The following is an 11,740-nucleotide window of genomic DNA, read 5'->3' as shown; positions in this document are numbered from 1 at the left end:
AGGCAGGGGTGCAGAGGTCCTGGGAGGGGGAAGGAGGCAGGGGTGCAGAGGTCCTGGGAGGCGAACAAACTGGTGAGCTGCAGGGGTCAGGGGGAAGGGCAGGAGGGCCTGGAGGGCAGGCAGAGGGGCAGCGCGGGTGTGGGCTGCACTCCATTCATGGACACTTTCAGTCAAAGTGCAGTCCTGGCTGGGCTGTCTGCCCTGCTTCTCCAGCCTCTGGTCCCCATCCTGTCCTTCGTTCCCTCCCAGGACGCCCCGGATTCTGTGTCCTAGGGCCCCCAAGTGGACTGCTCCTATTAGGATTTCCTTGTGGTGATGCTTCGTTGTGCTGAGGCTGGGCGTTGTCCTTTTCCACAGGTGAGATGTGTCCTCTCCTTGTGGCTGGGAGCTGAGGCCACGCAGGAGGGGCGCAGCCATGGGAGGGAGGGCAGAGAGAGGGATCAGAGTTTGCAGGGGGAGTGCCGGGAGAGGCTGCATGGAGGTGGCCTGCGTGGAGATGGCTGGCGTGAACTGGGGACGGCAGATGGGATGCAGGGTCCCAGCCTCTGGCTAGGGCAGCTCGCCCTCTGGGGAGACCTCACATCCCTTCCCTGGAGCAGGGGCGAGTGGGAAAGAGCCGGTGAGCGGCTGGTGCCTCAGGTTCTCTGATAGCCGTTGATCCCGGTACATTTGCTTCTCTTTTACTTCTTTTTGGGCCAGTGGGTGCGGGAGGGAAGAGATCTCAGGGCTGGCGACAGTGTGACACGGGCACATTTCTTATGGTAAGAAATGCGCAGACACCCGCCCCCCGCGTAGCCTTGGCGAGATGATGCCTCGCTCTCGCCCCGGCAGTAAATCCAGGCGATCACGGGACGGAAGTGCCAGGTGGACAGCGATATTCCCTGCAGGTGTCAGAGAAGACCCTCTTTCCTCCCCACCCCTCCCCTTTTTTGTGAGCATTACCTCTACTTAAAAGTCTGGAAACGTGAGGACGGGGGGCTGACGTGTTTGGTCTGCTGTGGAATCTGGTTAAATGTAGACCCTGCCATTCCAGCAGGACGTGCTCGCTGAGCTCTCGGGTGCTCTCCCTTCTCCCCTCGTGGTCTCTGTTGAGGGACAGCCTTACGGACGTGACGCCGACCCAGAGGCTCCTGGTTCCAGTACCAAACTGAGCGCACCTGCTGTGAGCCCCCGGGATTTCCTGGCTCACGCCGATGGCTCAGCGTCCAGCCCCCTGGCCCCTCAGCCCCAGGCTCTGTCCTCGGGGCCGCCTCCCCCTAGGCCTGAGGGACGGGGCCCCGAGGCTCCCTGCCCCAGCCGGGCTCTGTGCCGATGTTCCGAGCCAGCCCCTTAGTCTGGGACGCTGGCAGGTGCTCTGATTCCGGCACGATTGGTGGCGGCGGGCTCTGGTGGAGGCCCACCCAGAGAGTAGGGAGACCATTGGGGTGGATGTCGGGGAGCCGAGCCCGGAGCGCACTGTGCGTGGGGTGCCGTGCGCTAGCAGAGCTGAGCCCGATGTGCCGAGAGCCTGTCCCCTCCGGGGTGCTGCCCCAGCCTCGCAGACACGGGGTCGTCTCACCCCCAGTGGCCCTCGGGTGGGCGGCACAGCTGAGGACAGCGAGGCGCAAACAGCAGAGCCTGGTCCAGCCGGGAGGCGTCAGGACGGCGGGGTGTCGGCAGAGTCCGGCCCCCAGCCCTCTGCTGCTGATTCACCTGCTTCTCGGGGGGAGGGGCCTAGGTGGCGAGAGTGCCGCAGTCCTCAGATTCCAGACCTCAGCGTTGCTGCGGTCACAGGGTACGAGCCGCAGGAAGCACCGGCCCCCTGTGCCTCAGCATCCTGCTGCCCACCGGCCCCAGGTGCTACCTTGCGCATCTCCACGGATCGTGCAGGACACACACAAAAAAATGCCACGGGAGTAAAGGTTCAAGTCTATTTCTGTGATGTCGCAGAAGGCAAGGGAAGTGATCTGGGGTGTTCCCTGGCCTGGGAAACCATCTTGTGACGTGGAGCCACATGGCCTCCAGACCCGTGGCACAAAATCCTCCTGCAGCGCTTGACCTCTGGCCGCTGCCGTGACTGGATGCATCATCGTTTGGTCGAAAACCGCAATCTGGGTGCACGATGCAATCTCTCATTAGGATGCCGAAATTGGAAAGTGACAGCAGTAACACAGCCCGGACTGGAATTATCTCACGCTCTGTCCGTCGGAGGACGGCATCGTGTAAGCGACTCTTGTTCTGTGTCCCTGGGTTGGTCTCGGGCAGAGTGGGCTGCAGCCCGGCCCAGTCCCCAGAACGCCGTCTGCCAGCCCAGAGGGCACCCGGGGAGGGTGTCCACTGTCAGGCACCCGATGGTGCAGAGAAGTGGCTTCAGAACCTGCTTGGCTGCGGGGGGCCTGGAGGGCCCGGGGGTGCAGACACGGTGCCCGGGCAGGCTGCAGGCATGGTCAGTGCCTCTGTGACTTCCGGAAGCCGACTTGTGTGTTTGCTGCCTAGAACATTTCCTTCTCAGGAGCACGGCTTCCTGCGGACACTGATCTTGGAAGCAAACCGTCACCGGGCACTCTGCGATCTGCCTGGCGCTCACCGGCTACTGGAGCACAGGTCGCTGCACGGGGGGCCCCGGGCTCCAGCCCCAGCTCGGGTGCACGGTGAGCGAGCCCCGGGCTTGCTTGGAACGGGTCCTGTGTGCAGCAGGTACCCTGTGGGCGTGAGCCGTGCTGGTCAGCGGGCCGGGCGTCGGGGCAGCTCTCGTGTTGTCCCGCGGTTACCCGTGGGGAAAAGCCCAACTGGACTCTGTTCTGAAGTATTTTAAGGACAAACAATTCGCATTAATGAGATTTGTGCACCGAGGTTTAAAGAGTTTGGAAGCTGAGTAGGGCGTGTGATGGAGAGAAGAGAATCGAGTTAAGACGAAGAGGGTGTGGCTGGTCGATGTGGCTGAGCTCCCCCAGGAGGGACCCCAGCAGCCACGCCACCACTTTGTCCCCACCGGGAAGGATACCTTTTTATGGCCGGCCTCCAGCACGTCTCACGCGGGAGGAGAACGTGTGCAGAGATCATACCATACCGCGTAGAAAGCTGTGCTTTGCTCTAAAGCCCAAGAGCCCCTCTGGCTCCCGTGGACTCTGCCACGTGGGAATGTCGTCCTCTGCAGCTAAGAGTGCAGGATGTGTGTCCCTGGTCTGTGGAGAGAATGCCTAGGAGCCGGAAGCCCTGGCCCACTCACCTCTCAGATGGCTAAAAATACCAGTTTCCCTTCTTTTCCTCACTTCCTCCCATGACTGTGGCATCCGTTGGCCCCTCTTCCCTCGGATGTCTCTTCTTTCCTGTTCCCCCCGGTGCCTGCGGGGTCTTGGTGCGCCGGGAGGGGCCGGGTCCAGTGTTGGGACCAGACTGGCGTTTCCCTGTGTGAGCAGCACCGGTGAGAGCCCCCCGCGCCCTCGATGGCCTCATGTACGTCACGACGGGTCTCGGCTGGCGCACTCCAGGGAGATTTGCAGGCTCACCTCTGGAATGTGTCTGCATTTGAGGGTGAAGGCCCTCCCCGCCTCGTGCTGCGGAGGCCTGCGTGATTCCTGCAGACTGTCACGTACCCTGCCCCTCCTGGCACCGCTGCCCCAGAGCAGGTGGACCCTCTGGTGTCCGTGCCAGCTGGGCCAGCAGAGCGTGTGTGCGCCCGGGCTGTGACTTCCTGCAGACTCAACTTCGGTGCCTTGACCACGGTGGACGTTGCAGGGACATTTGCTGACGTGGCAGGCGTGGTGTTCCTGTTAGCGTCTGGGTTCCTGTGTCCCCGTCCCTGGGGAGCAGGTCACCTGAGGTCGCCGCAGCTTCTTGGCCAGACGTGCTTCCTCCCGCGTTATTTTCCCGAGGGTTCGCTGTGGTCCGTGCACGTCTGTCTGAGTTGTTTGGAGACCTAACTCCGGTTTGTGGCCAAATTTTGCTGTGGCCTCTGTTGACACCACTGAGTGTGTGTCGTATCAGATCTCTGGAGAGGGCCTGGGGGTGGACATGGTCTCACAGAGGACAGATGGCAGTGTAGCTGGACCACCACCTGCTGCCATTCACCGAGTGTCCCCTGCGTGCTGGGCCCTGTTCTGATCCCCACGGCCGCCGAGGCCCGTACTGTCCCTCCGTTCCAGGTGGAGGCTTGGGCTCAGAGATACGGACACTCTGGGGCTCCTGGTGGCCCGCAGGAGAGCAGGGAGCAGAGATCACAGCCCCAGCGTGTGCGTCCGTGTCTGTCCTGGGTCTCCCTGTGGGTGGGTTTCTCCAGGACCCCCAAGCCTTGGTTTTCTCATTTTGAAAATAAAGGGAACCTGTTTTCCGGAGGTGTGGTGTTTCCAAGTGCACAGCAGGGAGGTGCTAAGCGAGAGAGGCGTGCGCATGGCAGGTGCATGGCCCATGTGGGCCCGTGTGGGGGCCACTTCGGGGGCTGGGGTGTGGCGTGTGCAGGGCTGATGTGTGTCTGATGTGTGGCTGGTGTGTGACCGGTGCATGGCCCGTGCACGACTAGTGTGGGGCCCTGTGCGTGGCTAGGGCGTGGCCCAGGTGGGACCTGTGCGGGGGCCGGTCTGTGGCTGCTGTGGGGGCCGGTGTGTGGCCTGTGTGTGCTCAGTGCGTGGCTGGGCGGGCAGTACCAGTGGTGCCCTGCCAGAGCCCACACGAGCAGTCCCTTCTGCCACGTGGGTTGACAGCAGGCTGTATCCTGGTTCCTCCAGCATGTTCCGCGCTGTGGGCGGATGGCGGCCAGGGCACTGTCACCGTCGTCACTGTCCCTTGCTGCTGTCCTTGCTGCACCGGAGCCTGGACATTTTCACCGGATCGTTCTGGTGGGAGCCGGGCAGGTGTTTGATACCCTAAACCCTCGTAAACAGGGAGGGGGCTTACGGGACGGCCTCCTCGCGGCCCGGGCACTGACCTCCTCACGGTTTGGCTGGTTTCACGCTCATTCTCAGACTTGGGTTTCCTCTGATCGCATGTACGGGAACGGGATCTGCAAAAAAGAGAGGAAAACGTGTGCGGAGATGTGGCCTAGACCCAGGGTTCAGAGACTGAAGGCTGAGGAGATCGTGAGCGTGGCCCACGGTCCCGGGCGGCGAGGGCTTCACGCGAGGCTGCAGTGGAGGGAACGGGACGGGGAGACGTGTGCAGGGCGGGAGGGGCCGTCCCCGAAGCATGGGCGCAGACGCAGCTCCCAGCGAGGACCGGGGGGGAAGTGAGGCCACCTGGACTGAGTGCTCCGTGCTCTGGGCGTGGTCTCAGAGGACACTTGGCAGGCCTTGTGGGGGAGGGGCTGGTCCCGTAGCTGCCGCCGTGGATGACCGCTGGCCTGGCCTGGAGAGCCCCCTGCAGCCCAGGGCGGCCTCTGCCTGTGGTGACTGTGGTGTCTTTCCTTCCCCAGGGCTCCCAGGAGTGAGCGTCCCAGCTGCACGATGGACCAGCCAGAGCCGCCCGCCCCCGCGCCCGAAGGTAACGGGGCGTCCTTCGGGGGCCCTTTCCCCCTCGGGGACGGGGAGGGGTGACCACAGGTACCGACGAGGTGGAGCTCGGCCGCCCCCCCATCCCCTGGCCACCAGGGCCCATCCTCACTTTGGGGTAACCTGGCTGAGCGCCTCCCCGGCCCTGGGCCCCCCCGCGGGGCACGGGCCAGCACAGCCTGCTGTGAGCCCTACCTGTGGGGACCCATCAGTGCCCTCCGGCATGGAGGGTGGCCTGGAGGATGATGAGGAAGGGAGACGTCCCATCCAGCTCTTGGGCACGTTCCTTATCTGCCTCCCTCCACCACTGTGAGGACCGTGAGGGAGGGGTGCAAGTTAACGTTTCCCTGTCCCATCCCCTCGCCACGGTGGGGCATCGGGGGCTTGGTGTCACTCCCCGCTCACGGGGCAGGGCCTCCTTCCGGGCTCCCCGTTCCCGAGTCTTCCCCAGACGTGCCCCCGTGGACAGACTCACGTGTCCGTTGCACACCTGGAGGCTATAGGGCCTGAAGGGCAGAACCCTCAGCATGTGAAGCTTCGAGAGTGTGGGAGGAACCCACGCAGGGCCCGTGGCTCTTCCGTGCCCTCCCGCTACCGGCAGGCGTGGGCCCTTGGATAGTGCCCCGGCCCGGCTCTGCGCTGCAGGTGGCTCTGGGCCTCGGGCTCCCAGTCGGAACAGAAGGAAGGCAGCCCACAGGTGGAGCCGCTCCTGTGGGGAAGCAGGGCTCGGGCCGAGGGGTGCCTGGGCTGCTGGGCGCTGGGCCCCCCAGGAAGGCTCAGCTCGACTGGAGAGCCCTGTGGGGAGGGCTGGTCCAGAAGGAGCCAGTGATGCTGGGCTATGTGGCCAGAGGGGCCCCTGCCCACCTTCAGCCAGAGTCTGTACTCAGGTGTGACCTAAGACCCAGCTGTCGACCTTGGAGAGTTTCCTGAGCCCCGGGGTGAGGGTGGCTCGCTGGAGGGCACCCCAGAAATCCCGCGGCCCAGGCCGTGCACCTGCTCCTTCTGCGGGGTGCCTTCTGGGGGAGCTGGCTCCTTCCTTGGGCTGCGGCCGGCAGGCTTTGGTTGGGGAGGGGGTCCTGGATGGCCCCCGTGCAGGTGTCCGCCGTGTGTCGGGGGGGGTGGCACTGAGGCTCCTCCAGGCTGGATCGTACTCGATTGTCATAATTGGGAAGGTCTCAGAACTGCTCACTGCTTCCTCCCCTACAAGCTGGGTGTAGCCTACACACACGTGGCCGGGCATGTCCCCAGGGCTGGCACACCCAGCTTCAGGGAGCCTGTGGGCTGCCTTCCGTGGGACGGTCCCTGGATCCTCAACGTCAACGGTTTCCGTGGCCTGCATGGGCCGTGCTGACTGCTCTCCCCGGGATACCCGTGGTGTGCACACCGGGCGGCTGGGCCGGGCCGCGTCTGGAGCGTGGTCACGGCAGAGCAGAGTGGCACTCCCAGGGTGGGCTCGCCGCACTTGTTGGGGAAAAGCTAGAAAATGAAAGGCCCAGAAGCCCTTTCCGCACCAGTTGTTAAGAGTGTGTGGGACGTGTGACTGTTGAAAATCTGATGGCGGTGCGTGCCTTTTTCCACCACGCTTTGTCCGCTGTTTTCAAAGGAACCGGAACCCGCCCTTCTCTCGTTCCGTGTGTCCCAACATCTGCTGGCAGCAGCCGGCTGGGGCTGGTCCCGTGCGTGACGGAGCCTTGGCAGTGATACTGAGTGGATCTGCAGGAACGCCCGTCCACCCACGGGCTTCGCCCCCAGATGCACCTCTGCACTTGGTCTGGGACGGGAGGGGGGCCCTGACCACACGGCCGGGGTGTGGGTGGCTGTGCTAATGGGCCGGGCCGGGGACCTGGGAAGGGGAGTCACGGCCTGTGAAGCCCAGGGCATCGGGGGGCCGCGGGCAGGCTCTGCGAGGCTTCGGTGGGCGGGAGCACGTCCGGGACGTGGAGAGCAGTGATGTGACTGGGCCGGTGGAGGGGGGGGGCAGCAAGGCTGTCTTCTGGGAGTGTGCTGAGGGGGCAGCTCGGACATGTGCTCCCCGGGAGAGAAGTGGTTCTTGAACGTGGGGTGCACGGTAACCAGCCCGATTTGGGTGGTTATTTCAGAGTCCTCCCGTGTGCTCCTGAAACGTGCATGTTTTTATTTGTGACTTCTGTCTCAGTAGAGGAGGGAAAGAGGGCCAGGCAGGAGCCGGGACGGTGGGGGGCTGCCGAGGGCGTCGGGCAGAGCCACCCCTCGTTCCCTGCAAGGCCACACCCACCCTGTTCTCAACGTTCAGAGTGACAAGCAGGCTGCCCGCGAGGCCTGTCGCTGTGGGGCCCGGCTGGGCTGGTCAAGCCGTCTGTGGGCCAGGCCCCAGGCCCTGTGAGCTGGGAAGTGACCCTGGGCGGCAGGCAGCCGGGAGGTGGAAAGGATCCCCCCGTGGACCCCTGTTCTCGGTTCCCCTGGAAGATTTCCTCCGGGCAGCTCTGGGCGTGTGGCCAGCATCCTTACAGGGTGGGGGGAGAGTGTCCCCATTTCTGTGGGTGGATGGCTGCTTCCTGGCTGGTAGCCTGTGGGTGTGCCTTCTGGCTTTGGTGTGGACTGAAGGCCGCTATTTGACAACAGAGAACCCCATAGTTCAAGACCCGAGATCCTGATCCGCACAACCTTGTGGGCGGTTGACTCTTGTGACCCTTAGCGATGGGCACCCACGGGGCTTTGTGGGCGGGGACGGAGAGGGATGGGAGGCAGGGCAAGTTGGGAGTGGGTGGGGACTGATGCAGGGGGGTGGGGGGCAGGGCAGGTTGGGAGTGGGCGGGGACGGAGGGGGGTGGGGGCAGGGCTGGGTCGGAGGGCCTCATGGAAACCCCAGCAGAGCTCCTTGGATGGGGGTCTGGGGCTCCAGCAGGGGGCCTGGGTGTGGACTTGGGGTTTTGTGCAGACGACACCAGGGCCTCCAGCAGGCCCGGCCTCCCCGTGGGGAGAGTGTCAGGTGCACTGGAACTCTCTGTGTGGGGGGGGCAGAAGCAAGGGGGTCCGTGGAAGGCAGCAGAGGCAGCTTGGGGAGCTGTTCTGAGTGCGGTGGGCGGTGCCACAGGCCTGCACCTGTCACAGCCTGGAGGCGGACATCGGGGATCCCGGCCTCCTTCAGAGGCCTCTCTCCTTGGCGTGCAGACACCGTCCCTCCCCGTGTCCCCACGTGGTCGTGCCTCGGCGCGTGTGTGTCCTGACCTCCTCTGATGAGGACACCCGTCGTACTGGAGTGGGGCTGCCCTGGCGACCTCATTCTACCTTAATCACCTTTGAGGCCCCGTCTCCACATGTAGCTGTGTTCTGAGGTCCTGGGGTTAGACCTTCAGCCTAGGGTGTGGGGGGACACGGTTCTGTCCTCAAGAGGGACTGAAACAAGCAGCTGGGTGTGTGGGAGGGAGCCGGGAGACTGTAGTGTCATTGATGCCAAAGGATGGTCATGTTAAATGGGGCGGTGAGGTCACCGTAGGGGACAGCGGGGAAGGACCACGGGCATTGGCTCTGGGGACAAGGCACCCAATAGCGCGTGAAGCCAGGTCACTAGCTGGTGGGGAGGCATCAGGCATTCTGGGGGTGGCAGGGGAGGTGACCTGGCCGAGTGCAGGGGACGTTTCTGGGCTGCTGTGTCTGACGCTGTGATGGTGGCCACACATCACGGTGCCTTTGTCTACACCCATGTGGTGCGCATCACTGGATGGAAACCGTGGACTCTGGGCGACGGCGGCCTGTCCGTGAGGGCCTGGCCCTGTGCTGCCCATCTTACTTGCTGAAGGCACAGAACAAGAATTACCTTCTTCCTTTAAGGGGAAGACCCTGTCAGGCTTTGTTATTTAAGTTTTTAAAAACACTCATTTACTTTTGAGAGAGAGAGAGACAGAGTGTGAACAGGGGAGGGGCAGAGACAGAGAAAGACACAGAATCCGAAGCAGGAGCCAGGCTCCGAGCTGTCAGCACAGAGCCCGACGTGGGGCTCGAACCCACAAACCACCAGATCACGACCTGAGCCAGAGTCTGATGCTTAACCAACTGAACCACCCAGGCGCCCTAGGCTTTGTTGTTTGAAGCAGTGTTCATAAAATCACTTTCAGGTGTATTTTATCTACTTCTTAAAGTCCGGCAGTGATGAACTGTGACTTCCGAGAGGAGGGTTGATGGAGGGAGAGCAGGCAGGTGGTTCTGAGTCCCTCCTGTGCCCCGTGGAACGTGTGGGTGGCGGGATCTCCATGTGTCACGTCGCCGGGTCACAACTCGAGCTCTCCCGTCATCACCTTCGGCTGGGTGTTTAACTTGTATTGTTTCCCCGTCACGTTGACCCGGCAAACCCAAATCTAGTCGTGGGAACAGTTGTATTTGGAAAGCATCCTGTGCGTTTTGGTTTTTGTGTTGAAGAGATTTATTGCCCTGGGACGTGTTCCCCAGGTTACTCCTATGAGTAAGCTGACTGACTCCCTAACGGTAACGCCGAGAACCCATGCGCCGACCTCCCTGTCGTTGGGCCCGAGACCCGACTTGGTGGGAGAGCGCACATCGCGTGACTGATCCGCGGACACAGGCTGCGTCCACCCCCAGGTCCGGTCCGTGTCTGCTGCTTTTTCTTGTGACGCTGTCCTCACTCGTTGGCGGCGGTGAGCTGTGCGTCTGTGTTTATTAAGTACGAACCTCAGGGGATTAGCCTGCTCCCGGAGTTTAGCCCAAGTGGAAATGTGGTCTGAACCCGAACACAGCCTCACGGCAGGCAGGAAACGTATGTGTTGTGGGGAGTTTGCCGAATGCAGGGAATCTCAGTGGAGAAAGTACCAGTCGTTTGCAGAGGCCACGGTTAATATTTGGGTCTGTGTGTGAGCGGGATGAAATTAGTAAAACCAACCGTCTTTGGATGATTCTCTTTATTGTGGTGAAATATACAGAACATTTACCGTTCTTCAGTGCCCCCTGGGAGCACGAAAACCACCAGCAGTGCCCTCCGCCTCCAGAACTTTCCATCTTCCCAGGCTGAAGCTCTGTCCCCACGAGATCCTGACCCCCATCCCCTGCCCGGCCCCCGGCACCCGCCATCCTGTCTTCCGTGGGTGCTGTCACGCTGTGTCTGTCCCGTGGTGACTGGCTCGCTTCGCTCCGCAGAATGTCCCCAGGGTCCGTCCGTGTGGTGACAGGTGTCAGAACTTGTCCTTTCTAGGACTGAGTGCTCCCCGTTGTGTGCGTCGACCACAGTCCATCTGGCCGTTCATCTGTCCGTGGACTCTTGCCTTGTTTCCATCTCTTGGCTGTTGTGAATTGTCCTGCTTGAATGGTTGCACGCTCACACAGTGGCACACTCGTGTGGTTGCACACCTGTGTGGGCGCGCTGGGATCTGTGTGCCTGCTTTAATTCCTCCAGCTGAGGCTCGGAAGCAGGATCCTGGGGTCGTTCGGTGGTTCTGGTTCTGTGCTTCCTTCGTGAGGGGCCTCCTTACAGTTGCCACGGCGGCCGCTCTGTTTTCTGGTCCTGCCAACGCTGCAAGGGGTTCCAGTTTCTCCAGACCCTCATCAGTGTGTGTTATTTTCTGTTAAATGGGTGTGGAAAGACTGATTAGAAAGACTATTAACTTAATACGTCAAGACCTCTTTCCAAATTCTCGAATAAGCTTCGACCAGATAACTTCAATGGCTTCGTGAGTGTCTGGCTGTATAAACGCGTAATACGTAAAGTCTCTTTCCTACTAAAGGACATTTAGGTGAGTGTCGTGACGGTCTCTGATTATTTCCTTAAGATAAGTGTTTTGCAGTAGGATTTCTGCGACAAGGGATGTACAGAATTGTCCGGCATTGGTACGTGTTGGCAAGTTCTCTTCCACAAAGTCGCCAACGCATACTCTCACCAGAACAGTTTTCTGAAGCCTTTTCTGGATTCCATTTCGGTATTTGCCCCTATCATGCTTTTAGCACGTGTCAACTGGGGAGAAATTGCCCCAGAATGCTGCTTGTGGACCCGGCAGTCTCGTTCCCCCTGGGTCCCCGCTGAGGGGCCCCTCCCTCCTGCCCCGACAGAGCCTGTCCACCTGACCTCTGTGGTAAGGTGTTTCCTTCAAAACACCTGTTAGGACGTGTTGCCAATTCCAAAGACCGAAGGGAAAAATGAGCACCTGGTATTTAAGACCATTGTTTCTGGACCATCGAAGGTTCATCTGGACCCACAAGGCCACAGCCAGAAAGACCGTCCTAGACTGGCTCAGGTAGCCCCAGCTCTGTCACCTTCTCTCCCTAGAAACCAGGCCACCTCTGAAAGCCTGAGT

The 11,740-nt window shown here is 61.7% G+C and overlaps 1 protein-coding gene across 5 annotated transcripts in view; it reads left to right on the top strand.

Moving 5' to 3' along the window:
• ARHGEF10 (Rho guanine nucleotide exchange factor 10) overlaps positions 1 to 11,740 on the top strand; it is a 101,374-nt gene that overhangs the window by 12,989 nt on the left and 76,645 nt on the right. For all 5 annotated transcript variants that reach the window (XM_049631825.1, XM_049631823.1, XM_049631826.1 and 2 more), the window contains exon 2: positions 5,387 to 5,454. In XM_049631825.1, the coding sequence (XP_049487782.1) occupies positions 5,418 to 5,454 (37 nt within the window). In that variant the 5' untranslated portion in view covers positions 5,387 to 5,417. The remainder of the gene's footprint in view (positions 1 to 5,386; positions 5,455 to 11,740) is intronic.

Source organism: Panthera uncia, chromosome B1 (assembly GCF_023721935.1).
Source record: "Panthera uncia isolate 11264 chromosome B1, Puncia_PCG_1.0, whole genome shotgun sequence".
In the NCBI taxonomy this organism is placed as follows: domain Eukaryota; kingdom Metazoa; phylum Chordata; class Mammalia; order Carnivora; family Felidae; genus Panthera; species Panthera uncia.
The sequence above is the reverse complement of the archived record's forward strand: the minus strand, read 5'-3'. Positions and strand labels throughout refer to the sequence as shown.